This window comes from Vespa mandarinia, chromosome 1 (genome assembly GCF_050613455.1).
Source record: "Vespa mandarinia isolate Hongniang chromosome 1, ASM5061345v1, whole genome shotgun sequence".
NCBI lineage: Eukaryota > Metazoa > Arthropoda > Insecta > Hymenoptera > Vespidae > Vespa > Vespa mandarinia.
Genome location: NC_140810.1, coordinates 9,890,001 through 9,913,395, shown reverse-complemented (window position 1 = coordinate 9,913,395; position 23,395 = coordinate 9,890,001). Strand labels below are relative to the sequence as shown.

Below are 23,395 nucleotides of genomic sequence, written 5' to 3'. Positions count from 1 at the left end.
GACGCAATTCGATTATTTTTGAGAGGTCACGAAAGTTCAATATATTACTTGCATGAATTTTACACTTTGAAGAAGGGTAAGATACCGAAACAATAATAATAAAAGTCGTTGTAATGAGTTTGCTTATTATTTATATGTGTATCAATAAAGTAATATTATTTGAACATGTATATATATCATAATAAATTAAGATATAATTAATTGTACACATCAATTATATTATGATAATTAATTATTATCACATAATAAAAAGAAAGAATAGTCAAAATCAATATGCAGTATTGTTTCAAATGAGAATGAGTATACCTTATGAGCAAATAATTTAGATTAGATGTCTGCTTAAAATGTTTTTATTTTTTTAGTTCATATACATTTTCATGTAATAAGAAATGAGAAAACATGTTATAAAAGTGACTCGATTTCTCCAAAAATAGAAGTGAATATTATCCAAGTCAATTTCAGATTTTGTTTGGTACATAATTATAACAAATTGTTTGGTATATATGATAAAAAAGAAAATTGTTGGCTTTCATAGGTACAATGTAAGTATCATCGACAAAGCTTAATTGCTATGAGGTATAAAAGAAAAATATCAATTTCAGAAGATTACAAGGGATTTATTAAAATTTTAATAGTAATATATCATTCGATGGACAAGTCGTGTAAAAATCAAGATTAAGCAATATGTTTTAGAGGAGTGCAGATGCATAAGTGAGACCAGTAAGAGGTGCCGCGTAAGCAAACGGCGATGAGTATGCTGCCGTGTAAGCGTTGTAGGTGGGATAAGTAGCGATAGCTCTTGTCGCTGGTAATTGGACTAATCCTCGTTGAGCATTTTCAATCTGTCCTAATCGGGGTTGAACCGGACTGGCGAGAGCTCTGACAGTTGAAGATCTCTGTTCCTGCTGTTTCTCCTGTTTTAGTTCTTCTTGCTGACTACCTTCTTGTTGGTGCTGTACTTGTTGCTGTTGCTTTTGTCTGACTTGTTGCTGAATCTGCCGGCGTGCCTGCTGTTGCTGTTCTTGTATCTGTTTCAGCTGCTGCAACTGTTGTTGCTGTTGTTCTTGTTGGCGTTGTTGTTGCTGGCGTATCTGTTCGAGTTGCTGTTGTCGCTGCTGTTGTTGCAGTTCGAAATCGCGCGAAGCCGGTGCGTTCTTTAGAGGTCCCGTTCTAGCTTCAACCACTTCAACGTCCGAATCCGGACCAGTCGCAGGAATAGTTGGTACAGCAGGTGCAGGTACAGATGCAGCTGCAACGGAAGGTGACACAGCGGGTGCATAGGGTACAAAAGGTGCGGCAATAGCAGCTAAAGCAGTGACAGGTTCCCTGCTAACAACGGCATTGAATCCATTTACGGGATCAGCCGTGTATTCGACGATACGTCGAGTTCCGTCGGCTTCGATCAAACTGTAACTACCCTGAACGATATCACCGTTTCTTGTTTCATACTGAGCCTTCGAGTCACCCGTCAGAGTGTCTTGGACGTCGTAAGCAAAGCTATACTGTGGTGTCGCGTCAAATTCCTCCAGTTTTGCCGCAGGAACAGTTGCTACAGCTGGTATCACCGCAGGTACCACCGAACATTGCCCGAATATCGCCAATCCCAAGAATACAACGAACTGAAAGGGAGGAAAAAATTAGGCATATTCCTCGAATTCTATCTGACAGTCATTTTAATCATATTAAGATCTAATTTCAATTTATAATGTTTTACGTATTAGCAATGTAAATTGATCAGGATTCAAGGATTTTAATCATTTCTTCTCCTTTGATAAAAATTATAGGGTTCCTTCGATTCTAGGACGTCTCTTCCCTTACATACCTTGCCAGCCATGTTTGTCCACAAGAGGATCGGCAGAAGACTGATGCCTCGGGGTAAAATCGGTGGCACTTTTATACGTCTCGGTTGCGACTCGCATTTTTGTGCCATCCGTATACAATAACCCGCGAGAATTCCTTGCAACAAAAGCCGCAACATGTCAAAACACCCGCCTTTACCGCCCCCACCTAATCTCTCGGTGATATCTTCTTTCTTCTTCTTTTATTCAACGACCTTCTCATAACCGTTGCGATACAACCTGGGCTTGCCCAGGGCATGATGCGCACGTGTACCAACAAGCACAATGAGTATGCGCGCTTATGTTTCTTCATATCGAACTGTGCCGCATACACGCGACCTGTATGCCAATACACCAATGACCAGGAACGTTCCTTGTACACCGAGGTCGTTCGACGAAAGCAAGTCTTTCCAATTGCACCTCAGCATACCGTCCTTCCTTTCCAAGTGCTAACCTTTCGTGATCATTGGGGTTGCTCGCTTCGACTCAAAAAAACCTGATGACCAAGCCTCGTCTTGTTTATTTGTCGTTCGATTTCAATATCTATTTCTTAGTTTTCTTTGATTATCTAAAGATAATATTTCATATATTTAGTTAAGAATATTTAAATAGAACATTACATATTTTGTACAGTACTACCATAACATATAATATAAATCAGAACTATATAATGTTTTTATATCAGAAATTTAGTTTGTAAAGTCAATTTTTGTAAAATATTTATTTTTTTATTCTTCTTCGTATTTTGGTCAAAATTTCTTTAGTTTTTGTAAGCAATCATCAAGAATGACTTGGAGTCGTATACATTGTATGCTAATTGACATCGATGTAAGTAGATTTCGAGAGACAACAGAAGGTTGTTGAATAATGTGCCCAATACTTCAACGCGAGCCATCGGAAAATTCAGAACAAGTGACGGGCAAGGAGAGACAAGTATTGTCGACAGACGATTTACATTGCTTGTAAATGAAATCCTACGGGGATATTTATTGGATTGTCCGAAAAGATTGTGCCGATTTTTGGTAGGTGACGTAATGATAAAATCGGCACGAACTTTCCGGGCAACCCAATACTTTCATTATTTAAAACGAAGATCAAGTATTAATTGTCACCAATTTCCGGCGAGCTGACCAATATCTATACCAATATATAAAGAGGCAAAGTTTGTTTGTTCCATTGTTCGAAATAATCTCAGAAACTACTAAATCGATTTAATAAAATCTTTCACTGGCTAACAGCTTAGATCTTCCTGAATAACATAGGCTATATGCGATGTCTAGAAGCCTAACAACAAAGAACATGTATGAAGTCGGAAAAAATACAGTCTTTCACGTTCTATATTCTAATTTAACGTAAAAATTACGCAATCGATTTTAACGAAACTTTCACAAGTACATTTTTAGACATATCAATAGTTTTTAAAGGTATAAATCATTACGCTAAAATTTCAGGAAGTAGAACAATAGATGAAAAAGGGGAGTACCGTGTAAAAAGAATTAGTACGATTCTTCAAAAATCCTGGTGTAATCGTACAAAAGAGAAAGTTTCTTATGAAAAAGATTTATTACAAATAGATTTTTCTTTCAGTGAAATACATTTTATAAATCCATACTTCTCAATGCAAGGCACGTTTCTTCACGTACTCTACAAATATCTTTTGCGAAACAATGACGACTCGTCGATAGTTCAACGATTTTTTTCATAATATATGTTGGTAAGATAATAGAAAACAATCGAAACTTTAATCGCAATAATTCGCACCGTTTTCGATTTAAAAAAATAGGTAATTGCAACAGTTTCATTTACATTATTTCAATGTATATATATATATATAATAATTTCTAATTGATCCTTCGTCACATCACATCTTAATGCATATAGAAATAAGTATCTCTTATAGATCGATTGGTGAATATTAATTACACATTTACGATTTAAATTATGAAAGTCATCATATTTTTGACACAAACATTTCATAAAGGCATTATTTTTCTTCGAAATTACTTTTATTTTCAATCGATTAATACAAAACAAAAGTCTTCAGGAGATGTGTAATCAATCTTCTTTCTTTTCAAGAAATACTCAGTAAGTAGTTTTAAGTATTTTAACATTATCAAATCAAAGAGGTAAACAGGAAGCAGATGTATTATAATAAAATATCTTTATTATACATACAAAATGTCAATTAAAATTATTAGTTATATACAATGCTATAAAATTTTTTATTATCGACAGACAGTTAAAAACCTCGAAGCTTCTATAAAATATTGAATAAATTTTCATGCAGTATATAACATCTTCATTGCGATTTACTTATAAAGAACATCACGATGATTCATGGCAAGCATTTGCAGTATTTATAGCAAACTTCGTATCTTCATTAAGTTGAACAAAGAAAATATGAACCGAGGAGATATGCAGAGATAAGTGTGACTAGTTGTATGGAGAAATAATGTTATCAGTTATATTTGTATCTAGAATAATTATAGTTAATGACGGTAGGCAATGGGAGCAACAGGAGCAACAGGAACGATCGGTTTGATAAGAGCTATAGGTTCCCTGTGGACGACAGCATTGAATCCATTAATTGGATCAGCCGTGTATTCGACAATTCGTCTGGTACCATCAGCTTCGATTAAGCTGTAACTGCCACTAACAACGTCACCATTTCTGCTCTCGTGTTGACTTTTCGAATCACCGGTCAAGCTATCGCTTACATCGTAAGTGTAAGTGTATTGCGGATGAGGATCATAATCCGTTGCTGGAGCTATAGGAGCAATAGGTACTGGAATAGCTCCTCCGTTGCATAGAGCAAACATTCCAGCTGCCATGACGACAAGGATCAACTGAAAAAAAATATTTCTTATACCATTAATTCTACACGTCGAATAATTATTTTTTTTTGTGTTTACTAATATTGTAAGTAAAATAATTGAGTACTACCTAATAATATCAAATTGATATAAAGTAACAAGACTAACGTCTCTTCTCACATAACGTATGCAAAGCTTGTTTTTTTTGAAAGCGAATTACTTCGAATGCGAAAAGGACGAAAGTTTCACATTGCCTAAAGTGAATTACGATAGAAGTGATATATGACATGATCATGCGTGATTTTTGATAAATCAATACCATCGATCGGTGATATGTAATTCATAATTTTATTAAAACAACGTGCTACCTTATAACAATGTACATCATATTATATTAATAAATCATATTTCGAAAGTAATTTCATTATTTTCTGAGATACTTTCTACGATCGATTTATGATTACTTTGCTTTATTTTTCAATTTGCAAATATTTTTAGATTTTAACTCAAAAATAAATCGAATAATGGAAATTAAAAAATTTAGAGGAAAAGAATTAAAAGATTTAAATGTTTTTAGTTTTCTCCATAATTTTTGTATTTTTCTAATTAATTTATACTATTTGTATATAAAATGTATTGTCGAGCAATATTTTATTATTTTCGTATAGATTTCATATAATCGTCTATTCTCACCTTGATAGCCATGTTTTTTTACTTGAATGTAATTCTATGATCTCACAGATGTGTTTAGAAGAGGACTGACATTCGACTGAGTTCTGACAATCGTATTTATAGGAACGACAGGGTGGTCATTGGTGAAACGTGTGTCGCATCCCTTGTTGAATTGCAAACAGTTTGAAATGAGTGTACGTGACGTGTATCATACGAGACAGGAAAAGTTTCGCTCTCATTTTGAACTATTTTCGTATCCTCAAATGACCGTATTATAATTAATAGTTACGCAAAAATTTTTGTTTAAAAATAAAAATCTTTAATTTTTAAATCGATGAAAGGTAAACAAAATCAATAAAAAGTTCAGTTTTATAAATTTTCTTCTGTAGTATCGTTTACCCTCGCATTTTCAAACGGTATTCTTTTTTTTATAAACAATGTAGTTAAATACGACATTCATTAATTTTTTATTAAAGTTACACAAAATCAAATATTTAATATTTAAATGGTCAATAATTTTTCTGTACCACCGTATTGCTTTCGCCATTGCGTAACTGAAAGGTTTTGGTCACAGCTGCAAGTGTAACACTTCCGCTATGTTAAGTTGGCCCGCACAAAGAATATTAAGTGCACACACGATTTATCATGTGTGCTTACCTTTCGATCGTAAGATTATAAAGTATACCAGATAGTTGTAGTAATTACATACGTCTCAGTTATTCTTCACTTGTACATTTTTCATTTTTAGATAAGTATAAGAGTTATAATATTTATTAAAAATCTACTAATTAAGAAGATTTAATCTTTAAATCATTAATTCTTGGATATATAAGGAAAAAAAAAATTTTTATAATGTTAAGTAAAATATAAAGTAAATTTGTATGTATGTAACAAAGCTTATTAATTGAAATAATTTTTTCTTGAAATATTTTACAAAATGTAATACACACAATTTTTTTCAAAAATACAATGCCATCCAGGGATTTCATATAAATAACATTCTTCGCGTATGTATTAATGTTATCTATTATTTTTTAACAATTAGTTAAAATTTTACATTACTAGATGGCGTTGATAATTTACCGACCAAAAATTAAAAAGTGCGCGAAGTTCTTTTATATGTTTATATTTTCTTTACATAGTATAGCACGAGATATATAAAATAATAAATGATAATATATCTTATTTGTATATAAATTAATTTTTAGTATAATTTATTTTATTCTATACATACTTTAATTTTTATATTTTACTCTTACATACTTTAATCAATGAATTGAAAGATTTATTTCTACATGATAAACCTATAAGAAAAAAGCATTCTATATCAATGAAAAATACTAATATTCTTATAAATATATTAGCTGTCAAAACACCGCAAACACCGTTCAAAATTCTTTGTAATAAGAATAAAATATACAATAATATAAACGAATTTCAAGTTTTTAAAAATAAAACAAGAAAGTTCGTATGTCACTTATTGATTAGAAATTAGGGCCATGTAATTTTTTGCCTTTTCTTTGTAGGTGGTAAAGTTGAATCCTATAACACAAAGGTAATAACTTTAATAAGAAAATAAAAAAATGTTAATAGTATAAATATATGTATATAAATACATCAAAACATACTTCATTTTCTTCATTACTTTCATGTTTGTTAATTCCATTACAATCAATTTCTACTTTTGATATAGAAGTTAGACGAACTTTTTTCAATATTGATTTAGTTTCATGCATGAATGACTTGGATTCTACTAAATTTCCCTGAGATACTCTTCTTTTCTTTTCACGTAAGTTAGTAGTATTTGTATTGTCATGCTTATCAGAAACACTAAAAAATAAATTTACAAATTATTATTAAAATATTAAATCCTCTACAAATATGTAAATTATGCTTACTGTACTGTTATATTTTGATCTGTTTCTGATACAGGCTTCTGATTCAAATTATTTCTATTTGCTTCTTTACAATTTATATCTCCAGCTTGTCTTTGAGGTAATGGCATGGCAACTCGTTTGTATAATTCTATCAATTCAGTTTTAGATAATGTTTCAAAATCTGTTATTTCAATACATCTCTATATAAACAAGATAAAAGTATATTATATATTAGAGATATCATATAATATAGAAAAATACATATATTTTTATAAAATATATATTTCAAAGTTGAGTTAACATTGATGTGATACTCACATTTTTTAATATTTGACAGAGTTCATGTTCTGATAAAAATTCTGGTTTAGTTAATCGATGTGAATCTATTATTGACATTATTACTTATTTACATAAAATCAAACTATTTATGTTACATGAAAATATTTCATTGTATTAGTAAAGTAATATTATAAAGAGTTATCCGACTCCCATTGTTTACTCGAATAATTTTTATCAATTTAAAAGGTACTGATAATAATTATCTATTTAACATTAAGCATTCAGTATCCTTAATTATCATTAGATAAATGAAGAGTACATAACCTAAAAGTTTATATCGGATGAAAATTATAAGGAAATTCCATTTCTATTTCTTAATCGCATTATTTTATCTTTATTTATAATAACTTTGAATTATTTTTAATCTCATAAGTCATTTTCACGCGTTTATACATTACACGTTATAATACACAGAATCAACAACCAAGCAGTAAGATTTAATTGTCTACTATCGCGTGATGATAAATTCTTAGAACTGTGATACTTCTTAATTCTATATAGATATAGATAAATATGATATTTATCTATAGTAGATAAAATAGTAAATAATCATTCATCAAAATGTATAACATAAAGATTATCAGATATTCAATATTATAGATATAAGGCTTAAAACAATAAAACATGTCTAAATTTTAAAAATAAAATATTTTCTGCCAAATAAGTATATTAAATGAAGTATATTGGAGTTGAAAATAACAAATCAATGTTCTCTAAAACTAACTTTATTCATGTCATTATTTAATCAATCAGTATTGTATTCAATATGATACGTTTCTTTTCCATTTTAATATTCACATATTTATTACCTAACTATAAAATGAAAATAAGTACATATGCAAAATTATAATAACAATGGAAAACAATAAACAACAAAGATATGTAACATATAACTGTAATATATTGACATATGTATAGATGCTTTTTTATATATAAATTATATACAAAGTACATTAAATTTGAATGGTCCTTTCATCAATGACATATACTATTGAAAGGAAAATTTTTATTTTTTGCAGAATAAATTCATTCGCTTTGTTAAACGAATTATGCACATATACTTTATATGTACGAGAAAACAATGTCATTTTTATGCAATGATTAAACTGGCAATATCTGGAATAGAATGTGTTCAGAACTATATTTTTATATATAAAAAGTCTTCTTAAAGTATGTATTACAATCTTAGCTGTGCATGATTTCGATATCAACGACATTTGAAACTGTCAATGCAGATTTATAAAGACTAGATGATACTGTCTCTGATATAACTTTTTTTTTCATCGCTGAAATCGTTTCAACATCGAAACCTGAGATTTCCACTTTAAACTCCAGGAAAAATGCTGCAGTTTTATTTTTCGTTAAAATTATTTTTTAATTGTGGCTTGTTTGTCAAAGCAGTTATTTGAGACTTTCTTATTTGACATACATTGGTAAATAGTAAAACATTTATCTCTCTTCTTCTGTACAGTTGTTATTATTATTCCATCCATAATAACTCATTTTAATGACAGATTAAGACCACAAAATGAAATGGATAAGTCTTTTATAATGATAATAGATACAGAAAATTTGATCAACATGATTTTAATACTATTATAATATCTCTGATAGCTTCACATTATTAACATTACAAGTTACTGGTAATATGCCTCTACCAGTAATATGTCAGTATAAAGGTTTAAACATTTGCTATGTTGCACTTCGTAATATTCGTACGCATTCATGGCGTAACTTCATTTATCTCTCCAATCACGAATGTATTCTTCAACAAGATTGTGACCTTATTTTTCTCATACATGATATATAGTAATATTGAAAAATTTCTATTTAAAAAATATTGAATAAATATATAACGATTTTATACAATTGTACTGTATATACTTTTCATTCCGAAATTAAAAATTAAAGTGGAAGTAAAAAGGCACTATTTTTGGGTATAGAAAGCAATCCTCTTCATAGGCCTTTCTATCTTCTATCAGTTAGACTGTAATTTAATATCTCATATTATAGAAGTTACGCCGTTGCGATCGAACAACGCTCATTCTATTATATTTATAAAATCGTATTAATTACTTATTGAAAGTAATATAATTAAATAAAAATATTTAAATAAATTATGATTGTTGATCAACAAAATATGATATAACAAAAATTTGATAGTATCTTATAATACAGTGGAAGGATAAAGTAATGTTATTTGTATATCTTATTACAAACTATAGTAGAATTATTATGCTGTAAACAATTACTTTTTCATTATCCCTTAATAAATTTGATTAATTAAGAAAAAAATTAAAGATTGGCAAGAGAATGTTCAATTGTTCCACGCACAGCACATTATGCTATGAAGATTATGATGAATATTATCTCATCATAACTGCATTACATAAAAAGACCAATATTATATCATATTGACTGTCGAGGATGACATCAATTTAACAATCATTAAACAGGTGTTTCATGATCAGTCTCTTCGATTCTTCCCAATCTCCAAGCATTTGGATCACCTGCTGCTGTAAGTTTATAATAACGTTAAAAACTTTATATAATAAAGATTAAAAACTTCATTGAATTAAATACATATCATACATACAAATTTTAAATTTATTCTAAATAATTATATAAACAATAAATAAAAGTCATTTATTAGATTAATATAACCTATAGTAAATAATTGTTCTTTTCTGGTACTACTTTAATCATTTTAATAATTAAAAATGTAAATATAATTTCAAAGTATTCGCAGTAACCAAAATGAAGCCTACATTGTTATTGCATATTTCAAAAGCTTTATCAAACACTGATAACAATCCACACACATGCATACAATTTTAAATCAATAACAGTAATATTGCTGAGTAAAAACAATAGGAGATACGCTTAAGAGGAACCTACCTGCATACAATATTCAGGAGAAAAGAATAAATGAAGTTTTTCTGTAAAATTCTGTAAGATGTGAGATGTGTATGCTTTTTTCAAAAACATAATATATGCAATGCATACAAACGTGCTAAATAGAGGCACAATTTGTTGCAAAAGCATTATAAGGAAGACTGAATGTTGCATTGCACAGGATTTAAAGGACATGTATAAGGCACGCACAGATGATTTGAGGTATGATGTAAGGCATTGTGTAGTACTTCTTGGCTCATGTACAGCAGCGGCATTCTCTCTTCTATCCAAAGCAAAATCAAAATTGAGGTAAAATTAAAAACTTGAGTACAAAATTACAGTTGCAGGTAATAAATATTCTCACTAATTATTAGTTTATCATTGAAACGAATTCTATAGTGTCCCCTTTATTATATAGAGGATTTAATACCAATTTATCAATTATTTAAGTTAAAAAAGATAAAAAACTTTTATAAAATATAAAAGCAACCAGAATAAAATATTTATAAAAAATATTTGTAGTAAAACATTTAGGAATTGAAACTTTATATCAGATGTCTAAAAAACATCAACCATAATCATAAATTATGAAGGAAAACATATTAACATGCATATTGACATGCTGCCATATAGAAGTCATATCAAATCAAATATATAACATAGTTTTAATAAAATGTAATTTAAAATATATACTAAAAAATTAATTATATTAAACATTTATTATGATATATACTACTAAATATTAATATGCTCAATGAAAATTGACATTAATCTTATAAAAAAGTTAGTTGAAATAACTAATAATAATTTTATTATTAGTTATAATATAAAATATAATATAAAATAATTATTTGTCGTAGAGGCTGCTGTTATTTTTGTTTTGAAATTTATTCTCTTTTAACATCACTTTAAATATTGAGTTGTAAGGAAATAATATTTCATTTAACCAAAAATAGTAATATCTTTTCTTAATCTATTGAGTCTTAATTAATCATAAACTGTTTTTTTAACACATATACATATAAACATGCTTATATGTAATTTGATAATTTTTACCTTGAAGCTGACGACTGATAAGAGCAGTAATCCCCTGACTATCACCTGTTTTTTTAACGACGAATAGCTTAGTATCTGAATCATTTTCTAACGTCCCTATGCTGCCAAGACCAATAACTTGTCCATTTTGTTGTTGATGACTGCTAGCAGCCATTGTTTCACTAACCTATATTATAAATATAATGTAGTTACAGTTACATCTTTAATAAAGATAAACATGCATCTATTTTCTCCCTTCTTGAAAATATAACACACATTTTGTGTGTCTTATTAATAATAAAAAATGATCCAAAGAATTACCTGCATCAACTTTTTAACTACATCTCTGCCAAGGATATGATCAAAAACTGCCTGCAGGAATTGATCACTAATAATGCTTAATTTTAACTTATCTCTGTGCCATAATAATATCCTTGATTCTTCCATTGCTGTTATAGATACCTGTAGAATAAAACGGATCTTTAATATATATATTTATAGATAATATATAAGTATATTACATACATTATCCACAAAGTAAAATAAAAATACCTGGAAATATTCATCTGTAGAGACACCAAACCATTCTGGAGAATCCAGGAACTGATGAGGGAAGACAATATGCAATGCTCTTCCATTCTGTGACACAACTAATCTAAAGAAAAACAGAGAAGATTCGTGGACTTTACTCATAACTATATGGTCTTTACTCATTAATTATAACTTAAATTCAATGTTATTTGCACAAACTTCATTATTGTCTATTCATCTCTTAAAGATGAATAATTAAATACTTACTTTCCTGATAATACCAATGATAAGGAATCAACTTTTGTTACTTTCTCTTGAGCGTAAACTTCTTGATATTTTAATTGTCTGATGATCTTCATACAATTTAAGACTTTTTTAAATTGATGGCGTGATACTCTCAATGGCTGGAATACGGCAATATATACCTGTATATAAAAAACTAAGTATAAGAGATTTTTTCTATTTATAGATTTAAATTCTAATGTAACATTGCTGTAGTCTTAAAATATTACTAATATATTTGTAATATACACTATAACTTAACTGAGACTTATTTACATAAAATTTATTAAAAATTGCCATGTACTCCTGAAATCATTATAAGACTAAGTTAAAAAATGTTTACATGGTTTTGAAAGAAATATTTATAGCATGCTTTATATACCATATTAGGAAAACAGTAGCTACAATAATAATAATAGCTATGATTACAAGCTATGTCTCTTATAAATATTAATTGATATTTAATTCTTCCAACTGTTTTCAAAACTTAGTTCAATTAGATTAATATTGTTATCATATAATAAATGATAGATTCTAGTGAAACTGAATGGGACTAGTGACTTTAGAAAATAGAAAATATATCCAAAAAAGTTCTGATCAGTTGGAATTTCCAAATGCATATTTGAAAAAAATTTCCACATTACAATCTACAACTATGCATTCCTTAACAAAAGTCTAATCACTAATAAATCTATTGTTATGCAAAGCATAACTATACATCATTTTCAAACATATTTTAAGCTATGCAATACAGTACATATCAATCTACTTTTTGTTTTATATGATATAAATATATATCTCTGGTGTATGTTAAAATAACTACATATATATTTGTTAAATAAAAAAATATTATAAAAACGTTATCATACAATTGTATAAAGTAATATGAAGCATCTTATATACAGAATGTAACATTTTTTAAGCCTTAATGAATTACTTTATCAATTTCTAGTAATCAATTGTCAATTTATACACTTTTAAAACAAGCCTGAACATGAGAGTTCAATGAAAACCAAATACTTGTTTCTTCCATCTAAACAATATTGTGTTCTCCTATGCCCAGATCTGTCTTAGGACATTACATAAATATAAAATATGCAAAATAAAATATTGTAACATTGTCCTAAGTCATTATAGCTTCTCTTTTATCTTTTACTTACCTCTTCAACTTCCCTTGAAAACTTGATAGGCCTGAGCTTGTAAAGAAGCGTGCATACATGGACGAAGTTGATGACAACAAAGAGAGCATTCCAGAGCACGACGTCCAGCCAACAAGCTATTGTCCAGCCCCACAAAGCAAGAAAGGCACAGCCCACGAGCAGAGTGCACCTTAAATAGAGGACACCATGTATGCCACTTGGTGCAAGGTGTGACAATAGGAAGAAGACATTTGCTAATTGAAAATAGACATGGTTCACATAAATTCCTTGATATGGTTGGCAGGTAAGAACTCCGTGGAGAAAGGTTGGAGGCACTGTTGGCGAATGAGGATGGCCAGTTCCATGGCTGACCACTGACAGTCCAGAACCTATGAAATATTAATGAAAGAAACTGTCCCAAGAAAGTAGTGAATAATATTTGTGAAATTTAAGGAGTTAAATATAATGAAGATATATAAAAAGTGTCTTTAACAAGATAAAGTGTCCTTAGAAATACTTGTACATTACAAAATAAAAAACTAGAATTATCTATACTACGTCAAACTACATTGTCATAAAATTTATGTATGTACATTGATACTTGTATCTATGTGTATGTATTATAAAAGCAAAGCAAAACTGTACAAAGTTGAGATATACACAAATGAAGAGATATACGTACTTGCTCTATCATCAGTGGTCACATTCCTACATTCGTCATTCTCATGATGCGTAACAGTTGGTGATGATATATCTGATGTGACAGTATTATGAGGTATATTGAATGTATCAGCATTTGTTAAACTAGCATCAACACTGTTAGAAATCGAATATAGAAGTATAAGGAATGAAATGGAAGCACCCAAGCCTTCTCGGCTTCCTATTAAATCAAAACAGATCCACATCCCCGCATTACCACTAAATTATCCAATTTCGTTTCAGTCTGTATAAAAATAATTTTATCAATTTTTTTGGTCATAGTGTAGCAAAGAAAACCAATATTTGAAACAACTTCTAACATATTATAATTTAGATAGTACAATTAACTATGTAATTATTAATTAACAACTAGAAATTATATTTCATACTTATTTATAAACGATGTAATAATGAATTCTCTGTGCCATTTGTGAATATGTAATTTTTGTTTATATATCTACATTACTCTCAGCTAAAATTAGAACTTGAAGATGAAAACCATCTTGTAGGCTTCAGGTCAAGGAAGGATATTTGCATTACAAACAGCTGTGGGAAGACAACGTCAACATCTGTAATATAGACCAATAATATATTTATAGCAATTATCTTACATAAAGAATTATAGATTATTATTAATACATACAGTAAATATTAATTTTTTAAATATTAACTTCCAACTTCATATTAAACTTATCATACTGTAATATATCATATCATTTTAAATCATTACTTTCAAAAATTATAATTAATTTCGGAAAAAGTACAGCTCATTACTTATAAATTATTAAAATTTTCTAGAACAAATTAACTGATAATCTTTAGAAAATATAGAGGTTAGATTAAATTTTTTTTAATATAATTTTATTTAATTTTTACAATATCTATTATTAAGAATATTATTTTGTTATACATTCTAGTCTAAACATTTTAGTCAGAAGGTTTATTTAACATACACATAAATGAGTGTATAAAAAAATCTATATGCTCCAAACAAAATTTAGTAACTTATTTTTATTCTAATTATTAAATATTTGTATTTTACAGAATGTATTAAAGATAGAAGTAATTCAAAGATTGTTTATATAATAATCAAAATTGGATAACTCGTTATTATTAATATTGTTGAAAAGTACACAAAATATAGACCATTTTTAGAAACGTAAAAGTAAGCTTGAATTTAATAGTAAATAAAATGTGTTGATCATTTTTTATTGTCCAATTTTTTATTAAGATACAAAATCTAATATTTGAAATGTCTTTTTTTGTCAATGTATGTTTACGAGATTGAGAATATTGACGCATTTATAAAGTATCATATTGAAATCAATAAATAACTTACTCATGGAAGATTTAAAATGATGCGGGCTTACGCAAGGCATACAGATAAAGAAATAAATAGAAATTTCGAGTATTCCCTTATGATTTTTAGAATTATTCGAACTCGGTACACGAAACAAATTCACTTATCCAATAAACGTCAAACTAGCAGAAAGACGTTGCTGTAGCAGTGACAAGTAAAGGCGACGGCAAAGCGTAAGAGGCAAGAGGGGATTAAATAGGCCACGCTACACTAATGAGGTACGTTCCGAAATGTACCATCTATAAACAATAAAAACATTCGCTAGTATTCGATGGCATTTCTATGAAATTGCTTATAGATAAACAAAAATTTTTGATTGGTGTATTTTTATATTATCTTTCTATTAAATTTTCAGGTTTATTATAATTTTCTTTTCTTGAATATTCGCAAGGTGCCAGCACAATACAATTGCAATAAGCGAATGTATCTAAGATATTTGGTATCACTGAGAGAATTTGGAGGTTGTTTTAAATAATATTTTGAAGAAATATTTATAAAACTTTAAATTCCATTTATATATGTATATATGTGTATACAAATATTAGTATATATGTACTGATATAACTATACTAATAAAATGACAACGGAAAAAGATTTGGTAAATGGTATGTATTAAAAATTAAAAATACTTTGTAGCACTATGTATATAATTTTAGAAATACACATCTCTTATGTAAATTATATGTGAAATTTCTTTATGTAAATTATAATATATAAAACATAATCATTACGTTCAGCATCATTTTTCTATAGCAGTAAGAGAATCTTTGGAAGCTGGTGGAGAGCTTGGTCGTATAAGAGCTGAAATGCGAACTGAAGTTTTCAAATTATTAGATAGTTCTAATTCGGAAAGTAAAATACAAAATTCCAAACAATCGTCTGATATTATTATCTTCAATGAGCTTGTTCGCGAATATTTAAATTGGATGGGATTTAAGTACAGTTCAACTGTGTTTGTTGCAGGTAGAAAAAATGTTAAATTGTATCATTTAATTCATATTTTAAGAAATATAATATTTAATCAAAATTAATATCCTCATTGTAGAATGCGATCTTTCAAAACATCCTTATGATCGAACATTACTAGCACAAGTTTTGGGAATAAAAGAAACTGATACAAGTAAAAAATTGCCCTTGCTTTGTGGCATAATAGATTCATTAAAACATATGAAAAATACATAAAGACAACAATATATATATGTAACAAAGTTTACTTAATAAGTATATATATTTTTGTATTGCAACTTCTATATGAATCAGATATTAGTATCTGTCAATAATTTATGATATAAATTATGATAATGCCATTCATTTTGTATACATTTAAAATTTAGATTCAAAATGATACATTGAATATTGTATTAATCGAAATAAATAATATTGATAAAGGTCGAAATGCTTATATAATTTTAGTTATCTTTCGTATTTATAAAAACTGCAACATTATGCTTACTTCATAAATTGTATTTATTTACTTCTTAAATTGTATTTTGTTGTACTGATTAATTTTCTATTTGTAATTGTATTAATGTAATATTCTAATGAGTACATAAGTTGTAGATTTTTTACATTAGAATTAGATTAAAGTATACATGAAAAACTAGGTTTTAATGTATAAATAAATTTAAAAAGATTTTAAAAGAATTTTTCTTTTTTATTTCCTGACATCTTATATATATATATATATATATATATATATATATATATATATATAAGGTATATATATATGAGATATTACATTATGAAAGTACAATATGACATTAAGATAGCAGAAATCCTAAAGATAGGTGTTCTTTAGCAATACCATTATTGGAAATCTTAAGAATATTATGACCTACTGACAGCTATAATGTACATCTTTTCTTATAAATGATGATACTTATAGTTTTAAAATTGAAATCAGAATATAATTACTTAAAGGCCATACAATATTACCAGAGAGAAGAAATGCTTTCCTTGTAAACATAATATTCTATTTATTCTGTATATGTTCATAAATTCGTTATGATCATAAAATTTGTTCATTAATAAATAATTAATTGATAATTTTTATAGTTCATATTGATTTTAAAGTCCACATTATTTTTGAACTTTGTATTAACATTATGTATACAGCAAGAAGCAGTTATCTATTACAATTCATGGATATGCAAAGAATAATGCACATTTTTCACTTTCGTCAATAATTTATGCAATCATTAATGCTTGTTTTAATTTTAAAAGATATTTACCAAAAAGAAATGTTTACCAATATTTCATTAGAAGTTTCAAAATTACCTAATGATGTCATTTATGTTTCGATTTTTTCTTCTTCTTGGATTGCTTACTCTTGCTTTTTGATTTTTTTGATTTTTTCCTATGTTTCTCTTCATCACTGCTTGTTTCGGATGAATCAGTGTAACTATCAGATTCTGAGCTACTGTCTTTTTTAGTAGATTTCTTTTTTTTATGTTTCTTATGTTTCTTTTTCTTCTTTTTATGTGATTCATCGGAACTATCAGAATCGGAACTCGTGCTTTCAGAACTACTGGATGTATCTTCACTGCTAGTAGATTTAGACCTTTTTTTCAAGGATTTTATATCTATATTCTTTTCTAATTCTGATTCTTCAAGTTTTAATTTTTTATTAGGTAAATTGATAATTTTACCATCTTCAGGTTCAGATTCAGAATCAGATGCAGAGTAATCAGGTTCAAAATTAGATTCATCGAGTATGCTACGTTTACGATCAGATACAAGTCTAGGATTTTTTCTTTGTTTCTTTAATGTTTCTACAAGCGGAGGTTCTGGATTATCATAATTAATTTTGCTTTCACTTGTCTCAGTCTTTTCCTTCAAAATTACATTTTCTTTGTGTTTTTGTTTCTTTTCTTGACTTTTTTCTTTATCCTTCTTATGTTTTTTTTCTTTACGTTTCTTGTGCTCTTTAGATTTACTTCTACTACGATGTTCCTTCTTTCTTTTTTTATCTTCTCTTACTTTTTTATCTCTTCTTCTATCATCTTCATCTTCTTTAGGTTTACCAAGACCTACTTTAGGTACTTCGTTTCTTTTAAATACACATGGAGGTGTTCTACCCCTCCTTTCTCGTTCTCGATCTTTTTCTCTATCTTTATCCGATCGTTCTCCTTTTGTTTCGCCTCTGTTTGATCGAAAATCTTGTCTTGATTCTATCCTCGTATCTCTTAATTCGTGCCTCTCATGTCTGAAATCATTTCTATCCCTTGAACGTTCACCTCTGTCTTTATCTCGTTTCCTTTCTTCTAGAAATACTTTGCGATCGGTACTTGATATACCTAACGAAGAATCGACTCTTCTCTCCATAAGTGGTGATATTCTCTTATCTCTTGTACTTTTTGGAGATCGACTTCTAGATTGATTTTCACTTTTCGTTTCCCTTCTATCTAAAAAGCCTTTAATTGGACTAATTTTTCTCTCTTTGTTATCTTCGACTTTGTCGCCAAGTCTCTCCTTAGCGGACAAGCGCGTTGGAGAATAAGTCTCTGGAACTGGTTTAAATTTTGTTCGATCTATCTTCGCTTTCTTCAAAGGTTCTGTAATTTCTACATTTCTTTCATTTCTACCAACGTTAATAGTTACATTCACACTTTTCCGTTGTTCTCTAGTTGGTTCTGCTTCAAGTACCTTTGGTTCTGGATTTTGATATAATATCTTCCTACTCTCACTAATCTTTTTTATTTCTATTGGTCTTATCGCATTAATAGCTTTTTGAAATATGGCATTCTCAGCTCTTTTTAAAACTTCAGAAGTAACTACTTTCATTGATTTTGGTTCGTCTATTTGCATTTTGTCTGTAGGAGATTCACATACATCATCAGATTTTTCTATTGTATCATCTCTTTCCCATTTAGAAAGTTCTGGTACAGGAGCTAAAAATTCATCTTTCTTTGGTGATTTTTCCTCACATGTAGTTTCTTTATCCTCTACTTCATTTTCTGACAGTAAGGAATATTTTTCTGTAATTACTGTATTTATTTCCGTATCATCTAAACCACTGTAAAGACTATCTATTGGTTTTATTTCTGATTTTAATTCTGGTATGGGTTTAAAATTAGGATTGGGTGGATTTGTACCAAATTCTGTATGTTCCAATCTTTCTGGGCTAGGCTCATTATATTCAGGTGGTTCAGGATTCATGGCTAAAGATTTATCTTCAAATTCTTCTTTTGCAGAAACTATAGTTTCATTAGGTATACACTCCATTCTATTATCTATATTATCATCTTCATTATTTGGTTTTACAGTTTCAATTTTGATAGGTGAAGTAACTTCTGTTTTATTTTCTGTTAATGTATCCTCACTTTCGGTCATTTTAATTGGCTCCTCTTTCATTACCTCCTTTTGTCCCGATTTTTTCTCTTTCTTCTTTTTCTTCTTCTTTTCTTTTTCATCACTATCTTTCTTCTTTTTCTTTTCTTTAATCTTTTTCTCTTTCTTCTTATCTTCTATTTTCTCTTCATGTTCCTTCTCTTTCTTTCTCAATCGTTCAGGAGAGATATCCTTCGCTTCGCTTTTACACTTTTGTGAATATGGAGTTGGACTTTTCCTGTTCTTTTTCCTTTCTATAGAACGTCTTTCATATCTGTCATGACGATCCCGGTCCTTTTCAGGATCATAATCTCGATCACGTCTATCTTTATCTCGTATACGGTTTTTGTCTTCCACTCTATGACGATCTCTTTCATCTCTGTAACTATATACAAGTCTTATTTAAATTAAATATTATTAATTACAATACAATTAGCAGTTTTTTCAAATTTATCTTTAGAAAAAATAAGATAGCATCGTAAAAAACATACCGATCTTTATCATAGTCTTTCTTTTCTATATGTCTATCTTCATCGCGACGATCACGCGGATGTCTGTCATCGCGATCTTTTTCTTTTTCACGTCTATCTCGATCATCTTTTTCTCGAATTCTGTCATCATGATCTCTTGATAATGCTGGTCTTTCACGATCTTCTCGATCTCTATTTACAATTCTTCTATCTCTATCTTCTCTTACACGATCATCGCGTTCACGAACTCTGTATAAAGAATTATATATATATATATAATTAACATTAAATCTTTCCTCTATTTTTTATTTTCATTTTTGTAATTATGTTTTTGTATTTAAAGTATCTTACCTGTCATCTCTAAAGGTCAATCTATCACGATCCTCAGTATCATGATCCTTCAATGGATGTTCACGGTCTTCTTGATCTCTTAATACACGTGTCCTTTCGCGATCTTCTCGTAAAGGTCTATCCAAATGTTCAACACCTGGAGGAGAAAGATCATAATAACCTTCAGTTCCTGGAGGTGCAACATCATCAAATCGTTTATGAGGTGGATCTCGAAGTGGACTACCAAAACGTTGTGAAGATCCAGAATATCTGTTGACAAAAAATAAAAAAAGCTGATCATGCATCTGTTACATAATAAAAAGAAATACAATAACATTCTTTATATGTCAAAGTAAAAAAATTAGTATACAAATTTTATATACCCTTAATATTTTCGTACATTTACTAATACCTTTTGTTTTAAAAGTCATATATAAATTTAGAAGGGAGTTATCATGTTAACCTGGGTGAAAATAATCACAATGTATTTTCTATCATGTCAAATGTAAATAAGTTTTCATCTCATATAGAGAGTTATCAAAATCATAAACTTACTTTTAACAGTAAATAGAATAAACAGCAATAAGAATAATATATGTAAGTTATTTCTGTTTAATTATTATTATTTTTCATATTCTGCTCCATTTTGCTAGGTACTTTATTAAATTTTTAATAATACAAAACTTTGGATAACTGATGAAATGTGTTGAGTTATAATTGACAATAAATCAAATATTTAAAATAAGATTACAAAACCATTTCATCCACATTTGAAAACTTGTTTTTCAAAGTCAAAATATTCTACAAAGTATAACAACTCAGAATAATATGTTACTCAAATTTTGTAAATAATAGAATAAAGTATCATAAAAATACATGAAATGATTAAACCAACATTTATAACTTTTTGTACATGTTAAGTGCAGCAAGGGAAATACATAAGTATTATATTAGATATGCAGTATTTGCTAGTATTTCTCTTTAAAATAAGTTTACTCACCAAAATATAATTATGTACTTATTCAAAAGTTATATAAAAGTCAGCCAGATTGTAATTTCTATCATGTTGGTAATTCGTGTTTCACAAACATTTTTAACATGCTCAGTAATACCTCTTGCTTCAAGCACTGCAATTTAACAAAAATACAGATGTTTCTTTTATTTTGTTACAAATGTTGATTTGGCCCTGAATTCACCTGATTCAGAAACCATGTAGACGTGTCAATCAGCTGGGTAGCTTCTGCAATCTCCAAGATGGTCCATGTTGATCAAATTTTTTCCTTGCTTCTTTCTTCTTCTTTCACTTTTTGATTTTATATATTCTTATTTTATATAACGTAATTTTAATATATGTATAATAACACGTTATGTACATGCAATGAAATGACAATGAATAAAGTAATGGTGATATATGTAGCTTCATGGAAAATAATAGTTTGTGTTATATATAAAATAATATTTTATAAATTTAATATAATAAAATAGAACACATAAATGTTCAATAAAATTACACAAAAATTAGTTATGAAGAGAAACATAACAAACTGTTGTTTGTTGTACATAAGACTCAATTTTTTTTAAAATGTGTATCAAAATGAAATCATACAAAAGGATTTGATACAGTATCTTAAAATAACACATACATTAAATATGATCCTTAAATATAGATATATATATATATATATATATATATATATATATATATATATGTATATATATATGTATATATACACACACTATAGATAATAATAATATAGATATAATTGAGATTCAACATCACATAGCAATGGCCATGTTTATACAAAGAAGATTAGATATTTACTTATTTCATATTTCTTATAAATTTGTAAAAAACCGACTCTTTCATAATATAAAATTAATTATATTAAATATTTAAAATAAAGTTAATATACAACTTATATACAAAATATATACTTAAATAATTTGTTTCCAAAACTTCTAAATTTCTTGTAGAATATATAATCGAAAAGACTATTATGTTTTAAAATATTTCTATTACATATGCCAGTTACATATACTATTATTAATGTTACCCAATTATATATTCTTCAATTTACAAAGTTAATGAAACAAATTTAAGGAACGAATTGTTAAACATATTAAAATAAATCTCTAATATATAACTAGTAAATTTTATATTATAGTATTTCTCAAATGTAATTAAAATATTGAATTATTTTCATTCTAAACATTTACTAATTATTTTTACTTTTAAAGTTTTATAAAGAGAAATATGTAATAACATAAAATTAAGTAATTAATAAATGCATAAAATAGCAACAGTGTAAAAAAATGGTAGCATAATCTAATGTGTGTCATGATTTCAAATTTGAGTTCTAATTCCACTCAAAATATAATATTTATATCATTCAATGATTATTAATGATGCATATAGATTGTTTACATATAGTTCTTCAAAAAGACGTATAGCATATAAAAAAAACCAATATATCACCAAATAAAAAGCTACCATTATATTTTTCGTAGATATGAAAAAATAGTTTAACTATATCTTCTATTCGAATAAAATCATACTTATAAATTTTTAGGATACGAATCCATTTCATACGTAACATTCTGAAAGATTCTTATCGTGTTTTAATAAAAATATGATGTAGTATACATTGTGCTTTATAACAAAAAATACAACAAAACAATACAACAGAATATATACCTGCATTATGCACACATCCGCATACATACATTTTGTCATTCATGAATCCAGTACCACTCTTTGAGAAGTATAACATTTTTACTTACTTTGC

At 28.1% G+C, this 23,395-nt stretch overlaps 6 protein-coding genes across 13 annotated transcripts in view; 1 reads left to right on the top strand and 5 right to left on the bottom strand.

Moving 5' to 3' along the window:
• Nucleotides 1-596: 596 nt before the first annotated feature.
• CPR3 (cuticular protein 3) lies at nt 597-2,033 on the bottom strand. Its single transcript, XM_085659321.1, has 2 exons — nt 1,823-2,033; nt 597-1,619 (listed from the first exon to the last, which is right to left on the bottom strand). Exons 1-2 carry the CDS (start codon nt 1,976-1,978, stop codon nt 690-692), a joined length of 1,086 nt encoding a protein of 361 aa, XP_085515447.1. The 5' UTR covers nt 1,979-2,033; the 3' UTR covers nt 597-689.
• Nucleotides 2,034-4,056: 2,023 nt separating this feature from the next.
• Nucleotides 4,057-6,422, bottom strand: CPR4 (cuticular protein 4). The gene is made up of 2 exons (XM_035876474.2): nt 5,345-6,422; nt 4,057-4,684 (listed from the first exon to the last, which is right to left on the bottom strand). Exons 1-2 carry the CDS (start codon nt 5,354-5,356, stop codon nt 4,328-4,330), a joined length of 369 nt encoding a protein of 122 aa, XP_035732367.1. The 5' UTR covers nt 5,357-6,422; the 3' UTR covers nt 4,057-4,327.
• A 267-nt stretch (nt 6,423-6,689) lies between these two features.
• On the bottom strand, nt 6,690-8,020 carry LOC118446145 (uncharacterized). 2 transcript variants are annotated; one of them, XM_085659327.1, is made up of 4 exons: nt 7,519-8,020; nt 7,222-7,400; nt 6,952-7,153; nt 6,690-6,865 (listed from the first exon to the last, which is right to left on the bottom strand). In XM_085659327.1, the coding sequence occupies exons 1-4, from the start codon at nt 7,594-7,596 to the stop codon at nt 6,815-6,817; spliced, it is 510 nt and encodes a 169-aa protein (XP_085515453.1). In that variant the 5' UTR covers nt 7,597-8,020; the 3' UTR covers nt 6,690-6,814. The 2 variants fall into 2 exon arrangements, with proteins under 2 accessions (XP_085515453.1, XP_085515458.1); XM_085659332.1 differs by having other exon boundaries at nt 6,793-6,865; nt 6,932-7,153.
• A 443-nt stretch (nt 8,021-8,463) lies between these two features.
• On the bottom strand, nt 8,464-15,601 carry LOC118446148 (popeye domain-containing protein 3). 3 transcript variants are annotated; one of them, XR_004839504.2, is made up of 10 exons: nt 15,460-15,601; nt 14,510-14,689; nt 14,104-14,364; nt 13,443-13,810; nt 12,268-12,425; nt 12,022-12,124; nt 11,791-11,931; nt 11,491-11,656; nt 10,438-10,717; nt 8,466-10,055 (listed from the first exon to the last, which is right to left on the bottom strand). XR_004839504.2 is itself a non-coding variant. In XM_035876466.2 (9 exons), exons 3-9 carry the CDS (start codon nt 14,324-14,326, stop codon nt 9,988-9,990), a joined length of 1,227 nt encoding a protein of 408 aa, XP_035732359.1. In that variant the 5' UTR covers nt 14,327-14,364; nt 14,510-14,689; nt 15,460-15,601; the 3' UTR covers nt 8,464-9,987. The 3 variants fall into 3 exon arrangements, 2 of the variants coding, with proteins under 2 accessions (XP_035732359.1, XP_085514940.1); XM_035876466.2 differs by lacking the exon at nt 10,438-10,717 and having other exon boundaries at nt 8,464-10,055; XM_085658814.1 differs by lacking the exon at nt 8,466-10,055 and having other exon boundaries at nt 10,193-10,717.
• LOC118446152 (centrosomal protein 20) lies at nt 15,568-16,889 on the top strand. 3 transcript variants are annotated; one of them, XM_085658827.1, is made up of 4 exons: nt 15,568-15,698; nt 15,836-16,085; nt 16,237-16,443; nt 16,526-16,889. In XM_085658827.1, the coding sequence occupies exons 2-4, from the start codon at nt 16,058-16,060 to the stop codon at nt 16,660-16,662; spliced, it is 372 nt and encodes a 123-aa protein (XP_085514953.1). In that variant the 5' UTR covers nt 15,568-15,698; nt 15,836-16,057; the 3' UTR covers nt 16,663-16,889. The 3 variants fall into 3 exon arrangements, with proteins under 3 accessions (XP_085514953.1, XP_035732365.1, XP_085514948.1); XM_035876472.2 differs by having other exon boundaries at nt 16,234-16,443; nt 16,526-16,886; XM_085658822.1 differs by lacking the exon at nt 15,568-15,698 and having other exon boundaries at nt 15,726-16,085; nt 16,234-16,443; nt 16,526-16,886.
• Nucleotides 16,890-17,221: 332 nt separating this feature from the next.
• Nucleotides 17,222-23,395, bottom strand: part of LOC118446131 (uncharacterized) — a 16,703-nt gene continuing 10,529 nt past the window's right edge. For 2 of the 3 annotated variants that reach the window (XM_035876436.2, XM_035876437.2), the window contains exons 14-16: nt 20,631-20,879; nt 20,301-20,528; nt 17,222-20,194 (exon numbers count right to left, since the gene is read on the bottom strand). In XM_035876436.2, coding sequence (XP_035732329.1) covers nt 17,767-20,194; nt 20,301-20,528; nt 20,631-20,879 — 2,905 coding nt within the window. In that variant the 3' untranslated portion in view covers nt 17,222-17,766. The remainder of the gene's footprint in view (nt 20,195-20,300; nt 20,529-20,630; nt 20,880-23,395) is intronic. The other variant, XM_035876438.2, reaches the window with a different exon arrangement.